The sequence below is a fragment of the Cimex lectularius genome, unplaced genomic scaffold (assembly GCF_000648675.2).
Source record: "Cimex lectularius strain Harlan isolate CLEC.00 unplaced genomic scaffold, Clec_2.1 scaffold197, whole genome shotgun sequence".
Classification (NCBI taxonomy): domain Eukaryota; kingdom Metazoa; phylum Arthropoda; class Insecta; order Hemiptera; family Cimicidae; genus Cimex; species Cimex lectularius.
Window position 1 is genome coordinate 291,017 of NW_019392961.1, and position 23,612 is coordinate 314,628.

The 23,612-nt window shown below is 35.1% G+C and overlaps 1 protein-coding gene across 1 annotated transcript; it reads left to right on the top strand.

Moving 5' to 3' along the window:
- Positions 1 to 17,522: 17,522 nt before the first annotated feature.
- On the top strand, positions 17,523 to 18,476 carry LOC106665787. The gene has a single exon (XM_014392494.1). It carries the CDS (start codon positions 17,523 to 17,525, stop codon positions 18,474 to 18,476), a length of 954 nt encoding a protein of 317 aa, XP_014247980.1.
- The last annotated feature ends 5,136 nt before the right edge of the window (positions 18,477 to 23,612 follow it).

Below are 23,612 nucleotides of genomic sequence, written 5' to 3' on the forward strand. Positions count from 1 at the left end.
ATCGGTTAAAATAAGTTGCCTTCTATTGCTAGAAAAATAACCTGCCCCAGAAGATAGAAAAATGGCGAAACGCGTCTAAAAGTCAACCACCAAGGACGTTAGGTAACCAGGATGAACGGAAACGACCAAACTAATTTTTTTTTTTCAAGTTGTTAAAATTCATTTAAAGATACGTTGTCAAGACGAATTTTAGATTTAAAAAACCTACAAAACAAGTGTGCGTACTTATTTATTTTCTTCGGCTTTTAACAGGGTGTGCTGAAAAGTCTAATATGCCATATTTATTTGCAAACGCAGTTCTCAACTACTGGTCAAACATTCCTCCTCCCCAATTAGTCAAGAGTTTTAGTTAAATATTTAAAGTTCATTTGCAACTTAAATCCATTACAAGGATTAAACCGGACCAGTCTAAAATGTAATAACCCCCCTTTTAAGTTGACTTATTCAGCTGGTTATAACTCATGGGTATTTAACTTCTAGGCAGAATAAACACTTCTCCCTGGACACTACTTTCATTTGAGCCTTCTCACGCTCTCGTTTTCCAACTAAATTGTACCAAAATACCCTCGGACTTTAGTATTGAATTAATTTCAGTGTCGTACAAGAAATTTAATTTTTCACAGTTAAAAACCAGGCTATATAGTTGTAACAGATCTCTGTCTCGGCCTCTCTTTCACTTTATATCTCATTTTTGCTTTTTCCTACCTACAACACATACACTCTCTCTCTCTCTCTCTCTCTCTCTATATATNATCAATCTATCTATTACAACATTTACGTTCGAGCCTTCCACCTCAGGTTGAAAACTACAAATAGATCGGCAGGCTAAAAAAGGCCAATCTTGGATTGGCGAGCACCGAGAAAAGTCGTTTTGTAAACCCCGTGCATGATTAATATTTTTTTTATTGTGAGCGATTGGGAATCAGTCCAATATTAGGTAGAACCAATTTATATTACTTTACTTATATTTTCTTGTTTGCGTTTTGTATAAAGGTTCTTCTTCCCTTAATTATAAATGTTAATCCCCATTGTTGTTTCTTCTTTTTCTGCGTCTCCACTTTATTTTTTTTTCTTGAATGAGTTTAATGTTTGAAACTATCGTACAATCCCAAGGAAACAATTATTTTTTCTATCTTTAACAGTGTTATATTATCTGCTTCCTCCATTCGTACCTATATGCATATCTTTATGGATTGTATATGAGCGAGATTTGGGCATGTATTTTATGTTCGGATTTTCCTTATTTCTTCATATAATTATCGTAGAGCCCGTAACAAAAATCGATGCAATAAAATGCAAAAGTACTCAGTTTAAAGCATTTTAACAGATTTATTAAAGTAAAATGAAAGGGGGCGTCGGTGGCCGCAACGGTTTAGGCGTTGACACGGCGTACACTGTAAGGAAAGGGTCTGGGGTGGGAATTTTGGGTAATGAGAAAGCAGACAGACTGGCCAGAGGCGGCCCTGCAAGACCATACATAGGCCCCGAACCTATTCTTGGGATACCAAAAATAAATATAGAATCCTCCATCGCAGAATGGATCCAAGCAAAACAAAAGGAGAAGTGGATAAACTCTAGCGGTGTAGACATAGTAAACTTATGATGAAACAACCATCACCGAGACCGGCAAAAGCACTGCTGCAATTGGAGAGGGCCAAACTCAGAGCAACTACAAACAGCTCAATGGAGGTTTAACCTAACGTACGGAAAAAACTTAGGGAATCAAATTGCAGCAGCAACAGTCAATTACCTGATACTTCTCAGAAGAAGAATTGAGTCTATTGACTGAACTAAGGAACTAGGAAGGTACAATAAGCCAGAAGGCTGCAGTGCCTCGGGAGTACAAACCCCACTGCCTAGTATCCTTTTCTACCATACCATACCAAATGTCCCTGGTTCTAATTCTGCGGCCTTGCATTCAAACCCGACATACTTACAAATGGGCTTTTTTTCAAAACACCGGCATCCCCGAGGGTTGGTATAACCTCTGCTGTTGCGTACCCTCATAAAAAATAAATTAATTTAAAAAAAAATTAAAACAAAATGTGTAAAACTTTTGAATAATGATTTTCTGAAACGATGTGTTTTTTAGTTGCCAAAAATCATATCGTAGGTTTATTTTCTAAAAAGCGTGTTACACGTCTAACAATTAAGATAATTGGTCAAATATACCAGTTTTGTCAGATAGGGACAAATGGAGGACATGAATTAGATTGGACCAATAATCAGGAATCAATTTCAAAGCCAACTATACAACGGTTAACCAATAACTGTTCGGTTTTCTCAAAGGGGTAATTAAACGTACAATCAACTCGGGAATAGTTGAGAACGGAGCGGAGGGGCTGAGCCGAAGCTTTGCAGTTCGCCGGTATCCGACGGTGCTTAATGAGCAAGTATGGATTTCTCTGTCCCTTGTCATTGACGTCTACCTATAATAAATTTACGTACAAATGCAATTCTGGCGGTTCAATAGGAACGGATGCAACTTTAATACACCGACGGGGAAATGTTATGGCGAAAATTTCAGAAGCAAGTCGCCTGTTTTCTTGTCAATTAACTTCAACGAAATAATCAATGGTGCAAGTGAGCTGAATGTTTGCAACAAACCGATAATTCCGTTGCTTTCTTTTTATTGTATTTATTTTTTAATGGGTTTTACAACAATGAGGTCATTTCAACCTCTAGGTCCGGTGTTTCTGAAAAAAGACCCTTTGAAAATATTCTATGATTCGAACCCATACCCCCTTACAGTCAGGAGTCGCCATTTTAACCGGCGACTGAAGGCCTTCACTTTCTTTGAATCTTTAAAAAATCAGATTGTAATGCTTTAAATGGTCAACAGTCGTCACTTATCTGGCGATCAATCGATTTGCTTCTTGGTTAGTGTTTATAGTAAGTAAAGTGATATTGTGTTATGCCGAGAAGGCCTAAAACCATAAATGAGCAAAAAATTAATAGACGAACATAGAAGAAGAAAATACGAAGGAAATAAGACAAAAACATCACTTTCACTAACCAATTAATTCTTAAGAAAATGAAGGTTTGTGGCTGTTTTAATATATTAGACTGTAATGGTTTTAATGAGCATGGTATGGTATGGTGAAAGAGGATACTAGGAAGCGGGGTTTGTATTCCCCAGGCACTGCAGACTTCTGGCTTATTGTACCTTCCTAGTTCCTTAGTTCAGTGCAATAGACACAATCCTTCTTCTTAGAAGTATCAGGTCATTGACTGTTGCTGCTGCAATTTGATTCNCATCTGTGTACCATATCATTGTATCTGATGCTCTCCTGTGTTCTTCCTTTCCTTTATAGTCCATTGAGACTTTATAGGAAGTTGTAAAGATTGTTCCCGAAGTTGATGAGCAAATAAAAACTTCAAATTGAAGACATGATTGACTGGTTGACTTATTCGAGCTCAACTGTACATTAATTGAGCATATGACTTCTATCCGCTTGCCTCACCTCATTTTGGAAGTCCGGAGTCAGTTTTCGTTCTTATCCGCCCTTCGTCGGATTTAGGCATTAGTTTATTTGAGAGCCATTCTTAAATTTATTCTTTTCATTTTACTTAAAATCCATTCAAGTTGGGCGAAGTACTCGGTATTCGACCATCATCCTTTATTCTTAATATACAGGGTGTCCCGTGAACAGACGACAGTATTTAAGGGGTGATCCGACATGTGAAATTGGATTGAAAATTCCTTATTGTTAATTAAGGTTTTAGTTGAGATAAAAAAGTCGTGTCACAAGCGGGATTCGAACCCACGACCTTCGGCTAAATACACCGCTGTTCTACTACTGAAAAATGGCAAAAAGGAAGGAAAATTCAAAAGGTGGGGTTGAGATGGGAAGTTGGTGTCCGAGTGGATCGAAGTCACGATAGCTCAAGTGGTAGAGTAGCGACATATTTAGCAGGTCGTGGGTTCGATTCCCGCTCGAGACACTGACTTTTTTATCTCAACCAATACCTTACTTACAGAATAATTAATTGAAAGATGTAACTTGGTCAATTGACAATCCATCCTATCTCACTCAACCCACCTTTTACCGATAGCTCAAGTGGTAGAGCAGCGGCGTATTTTGCCGAAGGTCGTGGGTGCGAATCCCGCTTGTGACACTGACTTTGTTATTTCAATCAAAACATTAATTAATTGAAAAGAATTTATTTGCTCAACCGAACCACGAAACGTAATAAAATTCCTTATATTGTTCAACTCTGATAATTGTATTCGAGATATTTCAATTTTCATGCTACTTCAACCATTTACAACTTTATTTCATAAAATCCAACGAATTTTGTAAAATAGTACTACTATTGTAAAATTTGATTACACTAACGGAACGAATATCGTAAACCCCACGAGATTCATTTGTGTATGATTGTAACATTTAAAAACCAAATGAAAAATCATTAAGAAGATAAACTTTTACGAGTTGCTAAATCTACAGTTCAAGTAAGATTTTCTTGGTCCTATCAATACTGACAGATATGGTGGCTCTTAAAGGAAAGTTCCCTAAAAAAAGCTTCAAAAATATGAGAGAGAGAGAGAGAGAAAGAGAGAGAGATGTAAAATTTTTATTGGCAATCCAAACGTCAATTTTTAATTTATATCATTCACCATTATTATGTACATATATCATTACGCAATTATCGTGCTACTCCGTGAACTATACTTATTAATATTTAATTCTACTTTAACAACAATTTTAGAAAAATTACAACCTTGGTGAATTTTTTAATGTAACAAATTAATATTTATTATCTTATCATTTTTCGGATAGTTAAACTTCATTTAAACATTTCTGTTTTAGAAAAAATAAATGTAACAAATAACGAACATAATTTAAATAACTGTTAAGTTGTATATATAAATAATTAATTATTAGTTAATGCAGCATTAAAATAATTATAGCTGAACATTTAGATATTTTTCTAATGAAAAAATCAATTTGATTAATATGTAGTCGATGTTATTCATCAAAGATTGTGGCAAAATAATATTTTTTTAGAAAAATGTTAATTGTTTTTGTTTGTTTATAGTAGTTAACGTACTATACAATTTGATTTAAAAATAAACTGACGGAGAAAACATTGCCAAGGCCGAAGGCTCAGAGCTTTTAAAACCAAAATGTAACTTGATAATACTTCTTTGTTTTCATGGACAAAATTCAAATCGATTTGATTACAATTTTATTACAATTACAATCTGCATTTTTCTGAACAACATGTAGTTTAATAATAATATGAAAGTAGAAAATAATCAATAGTATTCCATTAAGGTTGATTTATACTGGATATGCAAGAAATCAGTGTGAACCTCATCTGACAAAGTCATCCGACGAAGTATTTTTGCAGTGATATTTAAATATGATTACACGCTATTGAAGATTTTCTTACATATTCTTTTTGAGAAACAACAATATTTTAAAACATTGGAAATTTAATCTGTTTCATGTTGGTATTGATAAAATCATTTAAAGGTCAGCAATGTAACTAGAATCTTCTGTTAGATCGTAGATTCATCCCTTTTTTATCTATTCCTATGAAACTTGTCTATCATTATATACATTCAATAGAATGGAACTTTTGTAACAACCTCGTATAAAATTACAATTGTTGGTTCAATCTTTCCGTCTGAACGTTTTGGGGCCCGCCTAGTTTCGATGCTTATTAGTGGTCAAATGCGTTTAGGCTTCAAATAACCGGTGGTCTGTGATATGGTTTACACAAAGGAAGGAAGCTGATATACGAAACCACGAACAATTACATCCGTCTATTTTGGTTGTCTTCCATTCCAAAAGGGATTATAATCACGTTACAAATGATCAATAAAAATATAATAAGATAAGGTTAAATAATTTCCATTTTACTCAAATTACATTGGCCACGGACACGAAAAAAGGTCGAAACTCTATACTTTTATCTCACGTCCGTGATGGCTATTGTTCATTTATTCCTGAATAATTGATACTGGCTTTATAATCGATCAGCCATTGGATGGAAATAGATATGAATTGTTGATTACAATGCACAGGCCATTAGGCAAATTAAACAAAGGCCTGGTGTGAGAGAAACGGAGAAAGTGAACGAATTTTAAACTGAGGGGGGTAGGCAAATAAGCCTACAAAAGAATAAATGATTTTGTTATTTACGTCCTTCATCTCGAATTCTTCCAAAGCCCACTGGATTTTCACTAATTTACAACATATTGGACAACATGAAACACTTTAATGCAGCACAATGTTTCAAACTGTATTTTGTTCATTAATTGTGTGTCGACGTTGATTAATAAAAAGGATTTTAACACTTTTCCTCGCGTGTTATTATGTCAAATAATAACCGAAACTTAAATCGAGTACAAAGTAAAAAGGAAATCAAAAGCAATATTGATTATTGAAAAACGATTTTAAAGTGTGTAGTATAATAACATAAAAAATACTTTCAATCTCTCTGTAAGCATAGATCTCAATCACACTGTTTTGTTTGTTTTCTTTTTTAAATTATTTTTAAGTTTTGTAAAAACATTTGAAAGAAAGGTGACAGAAAGTTATGCGAAAATTACAAGCAGAAAAAACATAATGGAGCTTTTACATAAAAAAATTAACAAAAGGCCAATATATGATATTTTGATGCGTCCATATCTGACTCACCCAGCAAGCAGGGTGTTAAAGGGTTAAATGTCAATACTGCCTTGGTGGATTCATTAAATAAAACCTAGTTCAGTGCCATCAGATCGAGATTTCTAACATGACTCTTTCCTGAGGTATTAACATTTTTGTAAATTTAGGCTCAAATCAGATTTTTTTACATAAGAGTGGATCTGATTTTTGTAACCAAGTGATGAATATTTTCACTCTTCTTGTGTTGCTCTCTCCATCGGTTTGATATCACGTTTTTTAACCTTGCAAAGTATATTTCCCTAAGAAAAGTTCTAAAAAATGGAAAAAAAGTGTATGTCCTTGGAATAAGCCATTAAATAAAACTAAGGCAACTTTGGTAAAATCCCCGAAGAATTTGAGGGAAACTTCACTGCATGAGTCACAATCGAATATTTCCAAAAAAACATCGGCTTTGTCATTTGTTATTCTTTGAGCAGTCAGTTGTTATCAGCAGCAAAAGCGCGAATTTTTCGCCTGAAATGTTTAATCTAGTTTGCAAAATAAAGATCAGATTTGTATTTTAATAACGCTAAAGTTGAGAAATTTCGGTTTTATATAAAAAACAACTGATATTAGCTCAAATTCACAAAAACGTTAATATCTCAGGAATGAGTAAAGATAGAAACCTCGATCTGGTGGCACTGAACTACGTTTTATTTAGTGAATCCACCATGGCAATATGGACATGTATATANACTCTGAAATGGTTGAGAATCGGACCATGGACAATATGAACTTTTTTGTTCATTTTAGGGTGAAGAATCTACTGGAGAAGTTTGTAGCACGAGTAGCAATTCACCCTGTATATGTATGTATGTATACGTATACATTATGTATCATATAGTTTTTGTATTAATCAGAAAACAAGCTATGGGTAGAAAAAATATAGTCGCAGTCTACTTTCACTTGCAAAAGTACTTGAAGATATCACGGCCTCACGCACTTTTTCTATTAATCTATAATCTATATCACAAACACACACACTCCAAATATTTAAAAATATGATACGTTAATATATGACAATAAAAAATAATATTGTAATTTTTTGATGTTCCTTCTGATTTTGTGGAACTCCATAATAAGATGGTTTGTACGATACAAATTGTAGAAAAGTAATTTATTTCTTACCCACCTATTTTTAAATAATATTGAATTAAAAGTATTTAATAATTCACTCTAAAATTAAGTAATTGACGTTAAAAAGAGAACAAATGTATGTTTTTTATAAATGTCGTAAAATATAATAATTTCACATAACGAACTTTGTTCAATCAATTATATGAAGAGTAAATTTATGTTACCCAAGTTAATTTTAAAGAACGTTATTTATCTTTCGTTTAATTAAAAATAGCTTAAATATTAAATGTACTAATTAACGAAATATCCACTTAAAGATTATCGGTAATTGGTGGAAATAAATGGAAGTAAAAGATCGTCATTTTGGGCAGAAGGTGAGGTTAAGGGAGGCTAAGGAAAGGGCCCTGGGAACAACGATGTCTTCTAATTACAAGCGATTCTCCTCTCATCTGTAATCAGAGCTGTCCCGTCTGCGCTGGCTGTTGATTTCCAGGTAATTGCGATGTGCACACACACTCGTTATGACATCCTCCAGAAAATTAATTAGACAACTCAAAAGACGGGCCCGCCCTAGATTCGGTCATGCATATCATTCAATTAGACACTCATTTATCACACACTGCCCTGTTTTAATTAATCCCTAGAAATATTATACCCAAGGCTTTCCCATTCGCTCCCCCCTCCGGTCTTTCTTTTAACGTAGCTTGAAGTGATCAAATTAATTAAAATTTATCGAAAATACGGCTTTTCCATACTTCTTGTCAACGCTTTTTATCACCCTTGTTTCTTTTTTAAATTGAATATCTCTTCCATTTAAAACGGGTCCGAATCAATGTTTGAAACAAATGTTTGACACATGAACAAATCAAAAACCAATAATGATACATTTGCCCATTAAATATTTCTTAAATAAACGACCCGTTGTGCTTTTTAATAAAAACAAGAAATTTGGCTAAATTATTTCCATTCGGAATTTTCTTTAGATAATTCATATTGTTTGTATATATATATATATATATATATATATATATAGACTGCCCATAAAAAAGACAATCTGGTTTTGATGTTAATTTAATGTGAATTTTTGCACTTTTACGAAAATTTCAAATTGACCTGTGGAAAGAAAGAGTGATCCGTTTTTTCCATGGACAAGTAAACATACTACGTTTTTAGCACAAAAATTCCGAATAACTCGAAAACGGTTGAGAAATCGGGCACAGAGGAAGGTGACCAATTGAAAGCTTATTAAAATTTCCTATCGATTGCTATAAGCCGCCGCTCCAAAGACGATTTCCTGCCTCCACTGCTCAATTTGATGTGATGATCGTAAAACGTTCAAAAATTAAAATGATATCGAATTTTTGAATTTACTGATGAATGTCTGAAGATAGGAAAACATTTCAAAAGCATCTTGTTCAGTGTAAAATTTTCTAAAATTTTAGCACAGGTATTGGTGGTGTAATAAATGTATAACTTCCTAGCATAATTACAGGCTGAGAGAAAAAAAATATAAATAGAATAATAATATAAAATATATAAAAATATATAAATAATAGAAAAAATATTTTATATATATAAAATAAAGACAAAATCAACAAAGACTTATTTTATATATAAGTCTTTGCTGATTTTGTCTTTATTTTTTCATTTGTAATAAAAATATTTATAATTTGTCAATAATGATAGCATCAGCAGTAAAAGTAACTTACTGTTTGTAATAATGTTGAATATGGGTAAAATCATATGAAGTTTTGATTTTTAAGTAGAACACTGTATATCAGATAACAAAATTAAACCTGTCTAATCCAGTCCAATAAATTTCCATTTTCTGTTGCTAAATTAATTTTTTAGCGTTTTTTTTTCTTAAAATGAATACGATTTGTTAGTATTTTTTTTGGCTTATCTTATTGCTGGCTTTTTTGTTTTCTCTACCTTTCTGTATATCGAATCTTATATCTGTATATCATCTAACTATCTTACTGAGATAGTAACCTTGTAATACTTGTACAGCAATAATAGAAAACCATATTTAAAAAAAAATGTTGGTCATACGGAATAGAATTGTGTGGAACCGCTAAACCTTCCAATATCCAACGTCTCCAATCCTTTCAATCTAAAGTCCTCAGATCCATTGTAAATGCTCCTTATTATGTCTCAAATGCTACAGTCCACCACGACCTTCAAATTCCTTATGTCCAAAAATTTATTCCCCAAAAATTTACCAATTTCCACAAAAAACTCTCCCACCATTCAAATAGTCTTGCCCAAGCCCTGTCCAACAGAACCCATCCCTACAACCCCATAAGGCTTCTCAAGAGGAAATGGCCCCACGACCTCCTTTCTGAGTAAACAGTAAAACGACACAAAAAAAAGTATAACTTTTTTTGTCTAGGCTCCTAGGGCCTATTGGCAGGAACCCTCGGGCACATGTATAATATTCTTTGACCTAGTATCACCAAAAATGGGTTTTTATTAGTCAGTTTATTATTGGCCATCCTGCCCTTGTTAGTATTTTTTTTCGTTTCCCTCATATAAAGGAGAAAGAAGAAAATATGCAATTGTATTATTGTCTTAGCTACAAAAACGTATCTAATTTCTATTTGTCATTATAAGTATTATAAGTAAAAAAACAATTCAAAACCAATCTAGAACTTCTGTATTTTTAATAAAAATATTTGATGTATTCCGATACAGTACATGCAAAAAATATATAAGATACATCTATAATATATTGCTAGATATTTGTCATCGTCTAGCATCTTCAGCTTCTATATTCGTCGTATGCAATATAGTACTTAAAAGTATGATTTATTTTTTATAATATATATTTCCATTTGATGGCCTGTGTTGGACCTATTGGCTGTATTTTAATATGCATTAAGCTGTCAAGTTCTTACATATCTAATTGATTATATTTGTTACAATGTATTGTACTCTATTAAAAATATTATATAAAGCCGCAACCTTTTATTATTGGCAGTAATATATATTTGAAAAGTTGTGACCTTCATTAATTCATGAAATGAAACTGTAATCGGCCTACAATTATTTTATCTAGCTAACCTTCACATTCTCGGATAAAATACAATTTATCGCTTAATTATAATAAAGATTTGACGGGGATTTAAACGTTTTTAATGAAAGGAGCGCGCTGTTGTTTATCCGCATGACAATAGGGTTAAAATAACGAATAAATCGCCTATATCAAAAAAAGATAAAATGCGTCCTGCAATATCGGCTTGTTGTTTGGACGGATTGATTGGCCGTTGACTGATGTGGCGGATATAATCGGGGCCAGGGCTTAAATTAAAACAAATAATCTTGCGTTAATGCAAAAGGCGTGTTCCCTTGTGCGCCTGATAAAGAATGGACGAAACCCTCAACACAGCTCAGTATTGCGGGCTGTTAGGAAGATCGCGTTGGTGGTATTCAGGGGGCTGTAGTATATTTAAACAACAGCAACATAACTGGGTTTATTTCACTATAATAAAATTAGTAAAATTATGTAATAAAATCCACTTTACAAAGGTTGATTTGTTTTTTTTAATCCTGTCTAATTAAATACAGAGCTGTTCATAAATACTATCAGTTTGACTAGCAACAAATTACCAAATCAGAAATTAATTGTACAGATTATTTCATTAAAATTTGCAATGAAAAACAGCAAAAAACGTGTAAAAATATATTCAGTGAAATTCTCGGTGTATTGTCTTAACTAATTTTATGGCTATGATTCTATTTCATATTTGAAAAATAAATAGAACACTAAGCGACTTTAATTATCAATCTTGTCATCAGTATAAACAATATATGTCTGACCAGTATTTATGTTTACATAAAAATGTTATTAATAAAAAATATTTGTATTAAAAAATACTGTCTAAACATGTGTAATGTTTAGTGACCGTTAATTAATGATTATTTGGAGATCGTGGGAAGCTGTCTGGTGTGATGTAGGTTAGAAAAATAATTTCTTTATCGTGACAACGTTTCGCTTATTATTGAGATCATCTTCAGGGCCTGGGATTTATAAGCATTGTTTAAATTATACAAATTTGATACATATAACCTAGGCATATAAATTTATACAATGATGTACACGATATGGAAATTTTAGGTTTAATCAAAGTATTTGTACTCACTACTACATAGAAAACACACGCTACGAGTGTTCATAAGTTATATGTATTTGGTACTAACTTCCCATCCCAACCCCACCTTTTTTAATTTTCCCTCCTTTTTGCCAGTTTTCAGTTCAGGAAGTTAGTATCTGAGAGTAGTTCGTAGATTACAAGTATCGAACTTGGAAAGGAGATTACTGACCGAAAACGTATATATCAGTGTCACCCCAAATACTTGTAATCTACAAACCGATACGTTGGGCTCCATTTCAGTCTATGCAGGCCTCCTAAACGAATACAAAAATTCAAAGCAAAGGAGGGAAATGAGAACGTCGCCCTAGTGGCGGAATCTGTTAACCAAGGGAGAGAAAAACGAGTTTGTTGCCATCATTTTTTCGAGGATCGTTTCCCGGAGCCTTTGTTCCTCTCGTCGAAGAGGGTTTGTTTTTTGATCTGTGATCTTAATGTTAAGTAATTTATTTGTAAGATAAGTTAGTTGTATATATGTATGTATAAGAAACACACTGTGATCGCATGTACCTGAAAACAGAAAAAGAAGGTTTTTACTAGTTTTTTAGACTTTTATGAGGTAACCTTTTCTCGACCACGTTTTTTAATTTTTATTGTACTTATAGTTGTAATTTTTAATTATTAATTTATTCAATTTAAATAATGTTTAGATGCTGAGCACCAAAAAAACGTAATGTACTTCTGTGCCCAATGTTTTTTATTTCCCCATTAAGGTTTAAGTAAGATATTTCAATTTTTGTGCAATTTGTTTTTTCATGTTTTTAATTGTTGTTTTTTATATGACAATAAAACAGGCTCTCAAGATGACAGTATAAAAACTGTCGAAAGCTCGGCGAAAACCGAAAGGAAGTTTTCTCTGTGTTGACCTCTTCCGTAGATTCTCCGAAAAAACTTCATGTTTCCAGCAGGTCGATAACCCAGCTCATCGTTAAGGATGAAGACTTACAAGAAACTATTTTCAGTATCACAGTTGTAATTATAGTTTCTTTTATTCATTTCTTAGTCTAAGCTTTGCTGAATAGTCGGTATTGTAGTACGTTTAGGATTAATGTTTGTTAAAACAACGGCTGCGTTAGTTGGTGTAAATAGTATTTAATAATATTTATCGCATCACCAATTTAAACAGTGACGTCATTTGAAGTTCAGAACTTGAATGTTGTTATTATATCTAAACTGTATAATTCTACCCTTCTGCTTCGCAATCAAATATAATTTTTCATTATTTTTCAACCTATACAATATTTTAACAATTAAATTACAACATTTACGTATAGACTGATTTATTTTTGGAGGCAGACTCTTGAATAAATCCTCCCAAAAAAACTCTTAAATACCACGTTTCCATTGTTGGCCATTAAATTAACAAAGTCCTACTGGAACACTAAGCTAAACCGGTTGGCAACATTAGCACAACAAACAAGCAAAACCACCCCTGGTCATTTCATAACAAATACATTTTACTGAAGTTATTGTTATGCTAAGGGTAGAACTTTGAGCATCTCCCTTAAAGTAGAGATTATAAACAGAAATAATAACTATACTTTGAATATTTTATTTACATTTATGTAACCAGATAAACAAATTTAGACCAATTTGCATTAGCTATATTGTAAACAAACAAATGTATACTTTTGTAATTAGGATATAATAATTTGTGGGTTATTTTTATCACACAATTTGGTACATTTTTCTTTAAATTTATATATTTCGCGTTAAACAAATGTGGTGTTCTGTTTCTATTAATAGATAAATTTTATTGATTAGTGTGGTGATTAGTGACCGTTAATCGATAATTATTCAGAAATCGTGAGATGCGGTCTGGTGTGATGTAGGTTTCAGAAAGCCATTTTCTTTATCGTGCCAACGTTTCGATCTTTATTGAGATCATCTCCAGGGCCTGGGATTTACAAACATTGTTTACATTTAGCAAATACATTTAGGATGTGGAAAAGTGAATTTATACAATGCAAAATATAATTTTTATATATTCAATCAAAGTATTTCTACTTTCTCAAAGTGTTTGTCTTCTGTGTAATTGTGCCATTCTTGCGTGTTGTGATGAGAGTGCCAATGAGATATCGCTGTTTTATATTATTATTATGACCTTATTCTTACGACCTTTGCTCGGAATACATTGATAAGTAGAACGTTTAGTTACCCCTAAAAGTTCGTATTGTAGTTTAGTAGAAATTTGGTTCGTCTGTCCAATAATGATGGCAGATTGTAACGTCTGTTCAGTGCCTTTCGATTTTGTCTAGTGTGCGGATTTGAAGTAAGATGTTGGTTTAGGTTCCGGTAAGTCCCTAGCAAGGTAGACAACGGGTGTAGTAAAATTGAATGGTTCGTAGTGTAATTAAGGTTTTGGTTGAGATAAACAATCATTTTCACGAGCGGGATTCGAACCCACGATCTTCGGCTAAATACGCCGCTGCTCTACCATTTGAGCTATCGTGACTTCGATCCACTCGGGCACTAACTTCCCATCTCAACCCCACCTTTTGAATTTTCCCTCCTTTTTGCCATTTTCCAAATGTCCTGTAATCTATTCGATTCTCGGCGACAAATGAAATGGCCATGGAGAGCTTTAGTGAAAAATGGCAAAAAGGAGAGAAAATTCGAATGATGGGTTGAGACGTGACTTCGATCCGCTCGGGCACCAACTTCCCATCTTAACCCCACCTTTTGAATTTTCCCTCCTTTTTGCCATTTTTCATAAATTATTTTTTATTGGATATCATTTCATAAAGTATTGGTTATTGGATTTTTATTTTAAAATTTTTTAAACCAGTTAGAGCGAATTCTATTATGTTAGGGATAATAAATCCGTTTGAAACGAAAAAAATGGAGTGGTATCGAAAAGCGAGGTCCAATAAATTTAGATCATTTTTGTTCCCCACGGGGTGGAGAATAAACAGCTAATCGTACTACAAAGGGTACATTTAACCATTTACAATTTAAACCATATGTAAATGCATCCCTCCTGATTATGGAATTATTAGACGTTTTGTCGTCTTTGAAGGCTTTATTATCACCTTAAAATTATTTCTCGATATCTTTAATTGAAAACTATAAAGCTAAAACATAATTTAATTGTGTTAATTAGATTATTCCTTCAGTTTAAATTGAAGAGTATATCTCTTGAACGTTCTTCGTTATATGATGGTCGAGTACCAAAATACCCGAGCCAGTTGAAAATAATGAACATTCTACGCCTTGTGTTCTCCCGATAAATAAAGGAAAGTAAGGGCTTTAAAGAACTCTACCCTCCCACCGGTTCCCGTGTGACGACTTTAGGACTGAAAGCGGTTGTGGCCGGTCGGGGGAGCTTTTGAGACATTCTTTTGAAGTGCCTTTATCGGCAGTATTGAAACGGTCTGTTTAAGGATTTACATTGTAGGGCTGACCGCTTGACCCTAGTATGAAGTAACGAACCGTTTCTTCTGCTTATTAGGTCCGGTGGCCCCCACAAAGACCACGGCCTGAAAGGTAAAACGTATTGATCCTTTTGAACCCGGATTCATGTGTTAGTTATGTAAAACTCAAATGAATATTCCTACAGGGTTTCTTTTTCACTTATTTTACATTTTTGGCAGAATAATGTATGGAGTTAATCCTATTGAAATATCTAGAGTTGATTGGATTTTAATAATTTTTCATTATCCTAACGATTTTCGAATCGGAAAAACATTTTTTTAATATATTTATAAGAATATTAAATCCAAATTAAATAAACATTAAATAAGTTACAAATATACTAACGCTTATTTATATGAGCTTACTCCATGTACAAATAAACTATCACAATAGAAGCCCTGTTCATGAGCCATTTCGTTATCCGCTTACTTAAAAGATTATATAGATGGGGAGAAATCCATCCAAACAAGTCAAAATAATACCATGATAAACTTATTGATTAAACATGAGAATAATCTCATGTATAAAGACTATTATGAAGTCCTTTAAGGTAGAGTTTTTAAATTTATTTCAGTGATTTTGTAAAGATTATTGTTATTTTTTTGTATTTTGCAGTAAATTGTACGGTTCACTTTATATGATTTATTTCTGTTTTGTTGTTACGTATCTTGTACGTTTATCGATTTATGAAAAATTATGCTCAATAAAATATTATCCTTCATATCATAACAGAAAGACCGATCCTAAATTTTTCAAATATTACAAGAAATTATTCAGAAATCGTGAGATACGGTCTGGGTGACGTAGGTTTTAGTAAAACACTTTCTTTATCGTGCCAACGTTTCGATCTTTATTGAGATCACCTTCGGGGCTCAAAGTGTTTTTTTTTCTGCGTAGTTGTGTCATTCTTGTGTGTCGTGGGCACTCTCTTTAAGGTTAAACACTTTAAGCTCTGAAGATGATCTCAATAAAGATCGAAACATTGGCACGATCTCCAAATAATCATTAACTAACGGTCACTAAATACCACCCAGTTCAAACAAAATTTAACTCGTGGCAAACTGACGTGTATCGCTCTTTTAACGTAATTACGAAGTGTGTTCCTTGATTGTATGTTTATAGATGTTGGAGTATTTTGAAAAAATATTTCCTTTCGAAAATATAACAAAATGGATAAAAAACGGCTTGTTTGTTTTGCATTGTCAAGGTAGAAGGAGGAAAGGGTTCGAGGGGGCATCAAAATGAATTACACGGCGAAACGGCCTCTGTATCAGATAATTAAGTTTGTCCGCGATCCGGGAGGAATGGTTTTCAGGGTCGGTTGAAAAAAAATAGGGGGCGGCAGTCTGGCCTTTTTTTCCGGTCACAGTTTTGGCGGGGTAGCCGCAGGGTCGGAACGCGCCCCCGGCCGTCCGGAGGAAAAAACCGGGGCTGCGCGTCTCGGCGGAAATTGACAGGGGGCTCCAAATGAAAAAGTCAGCACTGTTAAATCCGTGCCAGCCGGGACTATCTGGCTATTACTAAATCAACCTAAAACGTTTCCCGAAATGTTGTAACTTTGAAACACTCACCCCCGGATAATAAATTCGAGCTTCCTTCCCGTTCTTTTGGGCAATGTATTGTAAATAGGATTTTTCGCCTTTTATCATTTTTCTGCCACCCTGTATATATTTCAGGTTATTTTTATTATTCATGAGGATTATACATTTGAGAGCTTGTTTCTATCGGTTTTACTTCTCTTCATTTCCGAATCGTCCAACAATGAAGAAAAGAAAAGCTTTTACTGCGGCTCTTATCAAATTGGAATATCAACAATAAAGACACATTCTACCTTCATAAACCATTTCTTACTATCAATTGAAGTATAGATAAATGTGAGAAGCTAGATCATAAAATCATAATCAGGCCAGGGACAAATAGATAGATACGACACCTTCAAATTTATCTAAATTTAATTAATTTTATTTGTTATAAATTAATTTGTTAAATTTAAACAATGTTTCGTAAATCCCAGGCCCTGAAGATGATCTCATTAAAGATCGAAACGTTGGCACGATAAAGAAAATCTGTTTACGCCAAAGTAATTAGCGTAAATATTTTGTTTCTGTTTAAACGCTGACTCGAATCGCAACTGAATTTTTCTGACGATTCTGACGCAGAACATTAACCAGGTATCCTTTCGCATCCCTAGATGTATTGTTCTATATCTTTTTTTGGCATGACCCTCGTAGGATTTTGCGATTCTTCCGAGCAAGGATATGCTGCAGCCGTCTATCTTTACATCCGCTCGGACTCGTGTCATTGTTATTCACATTTATTGAAAGCAAAAACTAAAGTTGCTCCTCTCAAGGTCATGTCAATCCCTCTTCTAGAACTTTGTGCTGATCTACTGTTCGCTCAACTAGTTAAATCAGTACAAATGGCAAGCTTACCGATTTTGGTAACCGCTTCTACTTTATTCTCTGATTCCCAGATAGTTCTGTTTTGGATATTGACTCCGCCCCACCTTCTGAAAACATTCGTGGCAAATAGGTTAGTGTCAATTTCTGAAGCTGTTCCTCTTGCAACTTGGGCGCACATTCCTTCAGCTTTAAATCCTGCTAATTTGCCTTCACGCGGATTAGGTCCCGAATTATTCATTGTTCCTGATACGCTAAAATTCTGGCTTCGAGGCCCCGACTTTTTAGTCCAAGCTGCTTCCGCCTGGCCGCCTCCATTTCGGCTAAATAGAAAACTTGCTTCCTCACTTCCCGAATTAAAACAGGAAAATGCATGTTTCCTTGCCGAATCTAAATTGACTAACCCTCTCATCGATGAGATTGAACGGTTCTCTACCTTTATTCGTTTACGCCGAGTCTTTGCTTGGGTTAAACGATTCCTTCACAATTCGCAAGCTCGACGTAACCGACTTGAACCTAAAACTGGCCCTCTCACTCCTGACGAGCTCGACGAGTCACTATTCGTGATAGTTAAGATCACTCAGAAATTCTATTTTAATGCCGAACTTGAGATGTTGAAAGGCAAAGGCAAAATTTCCCCCAAAGTGCAAGCCTTGACACACTTTATCGATGAACGTGGTCTTCTCAGGGTGGGCGGAAGACTCTCCCAATCTACGCTCGTTCGTGAGTCCAAGCATCCTGTACTTTTGCCGAAAGTTTCCCATTTGTCTTGATTGATATGATCCCATTATCACGTTTCTTCGCTACATTCTGGGCCAACCACAGTACAGGCCCTAATAAGGACGAAATTCTGGATATTGTCTCTTCGCAGTCATATTAGAAAATGCATAAGACAATGCTTATCGTGCTATAAGTTTCGTAGCTCTTCTTACCAACCTCAAATGGCAGATCTTCCCTCATGACGCGTCACTGTCTCTCGCCCTTTCTCACACGTCGGCGTTGATTTTGCAGGCCCTTTTACAGTCCGATCAAATCTTTCTCGAAAGCCTTTATTAACCAAAGGTTATTTGTGTTTGTTTGTCTGTACAGCAACTAAAGTTGTTCATCTTGAATTTGTTTCGTAACTTAGTGCAATCGCATTTCTCTCTGTACTTGATCGTTTCATCGCACGTCGCGGTCTCCATTCAGAAATATTGTCAGATCGAGGGTGTAATTTCGTTGGTGCATCCCGTCATCTGAAGAAAGTATTTAATTTCCTTCAGCAACATAGCGAGGATATCTGTGACCCTTTAGCCGAACGTGAAATAAAATGGCGTTTTTCTCCTCCCTATACTCCCCATTTCGGAGGGTTGTGGGAAGCCGCTATTAAATCAACCAAGAAGCTTCTAGTACGAATGATTGGAACGACTACAGCTACCTTCGAAGAATATTGTACTTTGTTTTCAAGACTTGAAGCCGCATTAAATAGCAGACCCTTATGTCCCTTAACTGATGATCGTGATGAATCATTCTCATATCTAAGCCCAGGCCATTTTCTCATTGGCGCACCAGTACTCTCTTCTCCAGAATATCCCTTGTTCCACTCCAAGAATCTACGAACGATGGGAGAGACAACAACATTTGTTTCAGTCCTTCTGGGGTCGTTGGTCAAAGGAATATTTAAATTCATATTTATATATAATATTCTCATACAACGCCGAAAATGGGCACTCCCTTCGAAGCTTCCAGTTGTAGGGGACGTGGTGTTCTTGAAGGGGATCAATTCCCATCCTTTGTCCTAGCCCATAGGCCGCATTCAAGCTCTTCTCCCGGGGAGTGACAAAGTTTCACAAGTTGTCTTCGTTCGCAGTGCCTCCGGTGTGTGCACCCGATCTGCGTCATCCCTCGTGCCATTACCGAGGGGGGGTTAGAATAATCGGTTTTAGTTAAATTACTTGTAAATATTGTACATAAAACTTTACTTTATTTCAGAAGATAAAATTAATTTAATTTTGGTGGGCGGTATGTTTTCGCCAAAATAATTAGCGTAAATATTTTGTTTCTGTTTAAACGCTGATCCATTCCCTTGTGCCCTAATCCCTAAAACGGGCCGATAGGGCACTGCGTCTGCAACTGGCTCCCGTCGTCACTTGCTCTCATGCGTCCGAGAGAAACGAACGTCTTGCTTCCGTGCTTCCGTTTTATTGCTTCCGTGCAAACCTTTTATTTAGTTTTAGCATTCCTTATTTCAAGGCTAGAAAGTTATTTTCAGTTTAGTTTTCTTTTAATTTCAAATCACGGGAGTGATACCCGCCAGTCGCCGATAGAAAAGGTTCGGACGAAACCTAGCAGGTATTGTAGTAATCTAAGCCATCATATTATACAGGGCCTTGGTTATGTTGAGGGTTTAGGTGCTGCATTGCTGGGTACCGAACAGAAGATTGGCGAGGACTACACACCCGTCACCTCAGGTATTGGGGTTTTATTTTAATTGTATTTTATTTTATTATTTTGTTATTGGTTTCGCGACCACACCAGCGCGCCCCTTATTTAACGGCGCCTACAAAATGTTTTTCTGAAACCTAAGTCACACCAGACCGCATCTCACGATTTCCGAATAATCATCGACTAACGGTCACTAATCACCAAACATTAAAAATTAAATTAGATTAATTTTAATTAATTTTATTTTTAAAATTTTTTGTGAGGCTCAAAATGTTATCAGTTTTAAATTTACTGGCTGGTCGCTGCAGATCCAAGGGGTATCTTATTACATTCTACAAAGTGATGGAGGAAGCCCCATTTTATTTTTAAATGTATAAAATAAGAACTTTTCTAATTCGTAACAGTTCCCCATTCTAAAAACAATAACACCAAATCAAATCATGATTCTTGATCAATTTGAATTTTTTAGTTGGCGTAGTAATGATTGGACTTAACGGATGGCTAAGTTAGAATGTAAAAATAATTCTTCTCGCTCCATTCAAAAAGACCATCACCTAATCATTCTCATGTTTACTTATTGTTTTGATAAAATTCACCTTAAAACTTAATAAATAAAAGTACTACTTATATATTACGTTTTTTATTAAACTTTTTGATATAAATTCTTATGAGAAAAATAAAATAATTATTCGTTGTTATTTGTCTTTCCCCGGATTTGGGGGGTTGAAAAAGAAATCGCTGCACTCGAAGGACACGTGCCATGAGAAACCAGTCAATGCTGGCAATCAGTGCAAGGGGTTAAGGGGCAAGGAGGTTTAGACGCCATCATCGAATAAGGCTACGTCGCGGGTTCTCAGGATGGCGATGTGTAGAGAAAGCTCGAGCAATAGAGTTAGAATGGGTCGATAAGCTTATGTGAAACTTTAGTATCGGGAACGACCGAGTTCATTGATGAAAGGAATGTTTAGGCCATTGTGGAGGTTTGTGACAGAGAACTTGTAATGGGAAGGATTCGATCCGCTGGATGTTGGATGGCATGGTAGAACAACCCAGATCGACTCGTTGACTTGTACAAGGTCAGTTTAGTTTCGATAGGAAAGTCAGACTTGGGCCCTAGAACTCTTCGTAGTTGTCCAACTCTTGTGTTGTGAGTTATTGTCTCTTAAGTCTTGTGTGGGAATCCGAAGCCAGTCTAAGTGCTGTCTAGGTACAGTCCTAAGTATTTGACTTTAATGGATGTCGGTTTCTCTTTGTTGTTGATGTACAGTGGAAGGCAAGACTATTTTTTCAATGTAAACGTACACTGAGTGTATTTTTCTTCATTCAGTCTTGTCCTTCACGTTTTGCGAAGTCTGAATGCTCATGGAAGTTGGACGATGCTTGGATAAGAGCCGAGTTCGAGGTCAAAATTGAGTTACCGTTCATGTAGGTGATAATGGTATTAGCGTGTATAGGTAAATCAGCAGTATAAATTATATGAAGGATGGGACCGAGAATGCCCCTTGGTGAGACGCCTGCTTGTATCTGTCCGATTTCCGAGAACTCGTTTGAGAACTCACCCGGAAAACGGTCAGTTAGATAGGATTTCAGGATAGGGTAATATTGAACGAGTAGGAAACGTCTATGTTTGTAAAGCATACCCGGGCGCCAGACCCTATCGAAAAGCTGTGCTACATGTAGGAACGCACCTACTCTTTATTTTCTAGACAATTCTGAAACCTTGTCGGATCGAGGAAAGTTGCGGACTGACGCCAAATTGGTGAGAAGGAATGATTTTAAGAGTATCCAGGATTTTTATTAAGCGCTTTAATAGGAGACTTCCAAGGATTTTAGACATTGAAGAAAGAAGATTGATGCATATGTAAGAGGATATGTGGTTGGGAGGTTTGTGAACTTTAGGGATGAAAACAACGACGAAATAATTCCATAGCAGACAGTGGTTGGTTCGTAGGATAGCATATATTGTAGTTAACAAAACCATAGCCTTTTGTGGAGATTTCAAAGTATCGTAATTACTTCAGGTCCAGGGGATTTTCTACTTGGGGATTTGTGAATGTGGCATTTTACTTCAAAAGGATGAAAAGGGTTGAAAGCGAGATGCAGAGGATACTAAGATTTTGCATTATATGTGCCTGAGGAGCATCATTTATGTCTTAATGAAGGGTAAAGGTGGATTCTAAAAAATAAAATCATGCGTTAAAATGGGGTAATAGATGGGCCGGCTTTAGTTGACACATAACCTTTCTTTTTCTAGCCAAAAACAATTATTTTTTATTACCTTAATGCTAAATAAAATAATTATTCATGTTTAATCATAATTAATTTTTAACAGACGTACTGAATATAAGGGAAGATATGATTAATGAAATCACGACACTGAGCACATTGTCAGCTGGTTAAACAATGCAATTTATTCTTTCTTTTTCCTCATTCGCAATTTCCTTCCTTTTTATTAATGCTAAATAAGATTAATGTTCTTGTTTAATCACCTTTTGAAATCAATGGTGAAGACTATGATTAAAATCATGTCACAGGACACCGCGTTACCGGTTTGAACACAATTGATCATGCCTTTTTTCTCCTCGCTTGTAGGTTTTTGTTATAAATTAGTAATGTGTGGTGATTAGTGACCGTTAATCGATAATTATTCAGAAATCGTGAGATGCGTCTAGTGCTATGTAGGTTTCAGAAAAACATTTTCTTTATCGTGCCGCAGGCGAGCATTCTGCGAGCATTGCATCGTTGTTCAGTGGTAGAATGCTCGCCTGCGGCACGATAAAGAAAATGTTTTTCTGAAACCTACATCACACCAGACCGCATCTCACGATTTCTGAATAGTTATAAATTAGCATCAAAACTGTTAAAAAGTTTATTTTATCTCATACTCTTATGAAGAGCTGATAATTAAAATTAAAATATCTTATTTATAAGCGTTTCTACGCGTTCCTCACTGAAGCTGGGGCATTAACTCGAGACTCGTCTGAGGAATAAACCAGCGATATTAGGCTGATCCAGTAGTGAGAAAGTCTCAAAAATATTCTAAATAAGCCAACAAAATATTTTTTCTTTGTTTTATTTTTTTAACAAAAAAATCGAAACTATTATTCTTGAGCTAGTGATTAATGGCAAGTCAAACCCCTAAAGGCAAGGAAATAACTGCGTATTAGAGAACCATTCCAATTAGAATAACAGACAGGTTCAAAGACAAGTACTGTAATGATTCATGACTTCAATTGGACTAAATAATCCGAGAGTGGTAAAGTGCTTGACAGCAAGGGGGGAGGGTTATTTCGGTTCCATAGGGCCAAAGGGACAAGGTAAACCGGGCTAATTAAACACGAGATGAGACAATTACAGTAATTATGGGAGAGTAAATACCCGGAGGAGCCGTGTTTTAACTGTCCGGCAACATTGACAGTGGATTACTGGAGAGGAGAGCAGCTCCATTAACTCATGTTTGACTTTTGCAGAGACCTTCATGCTTT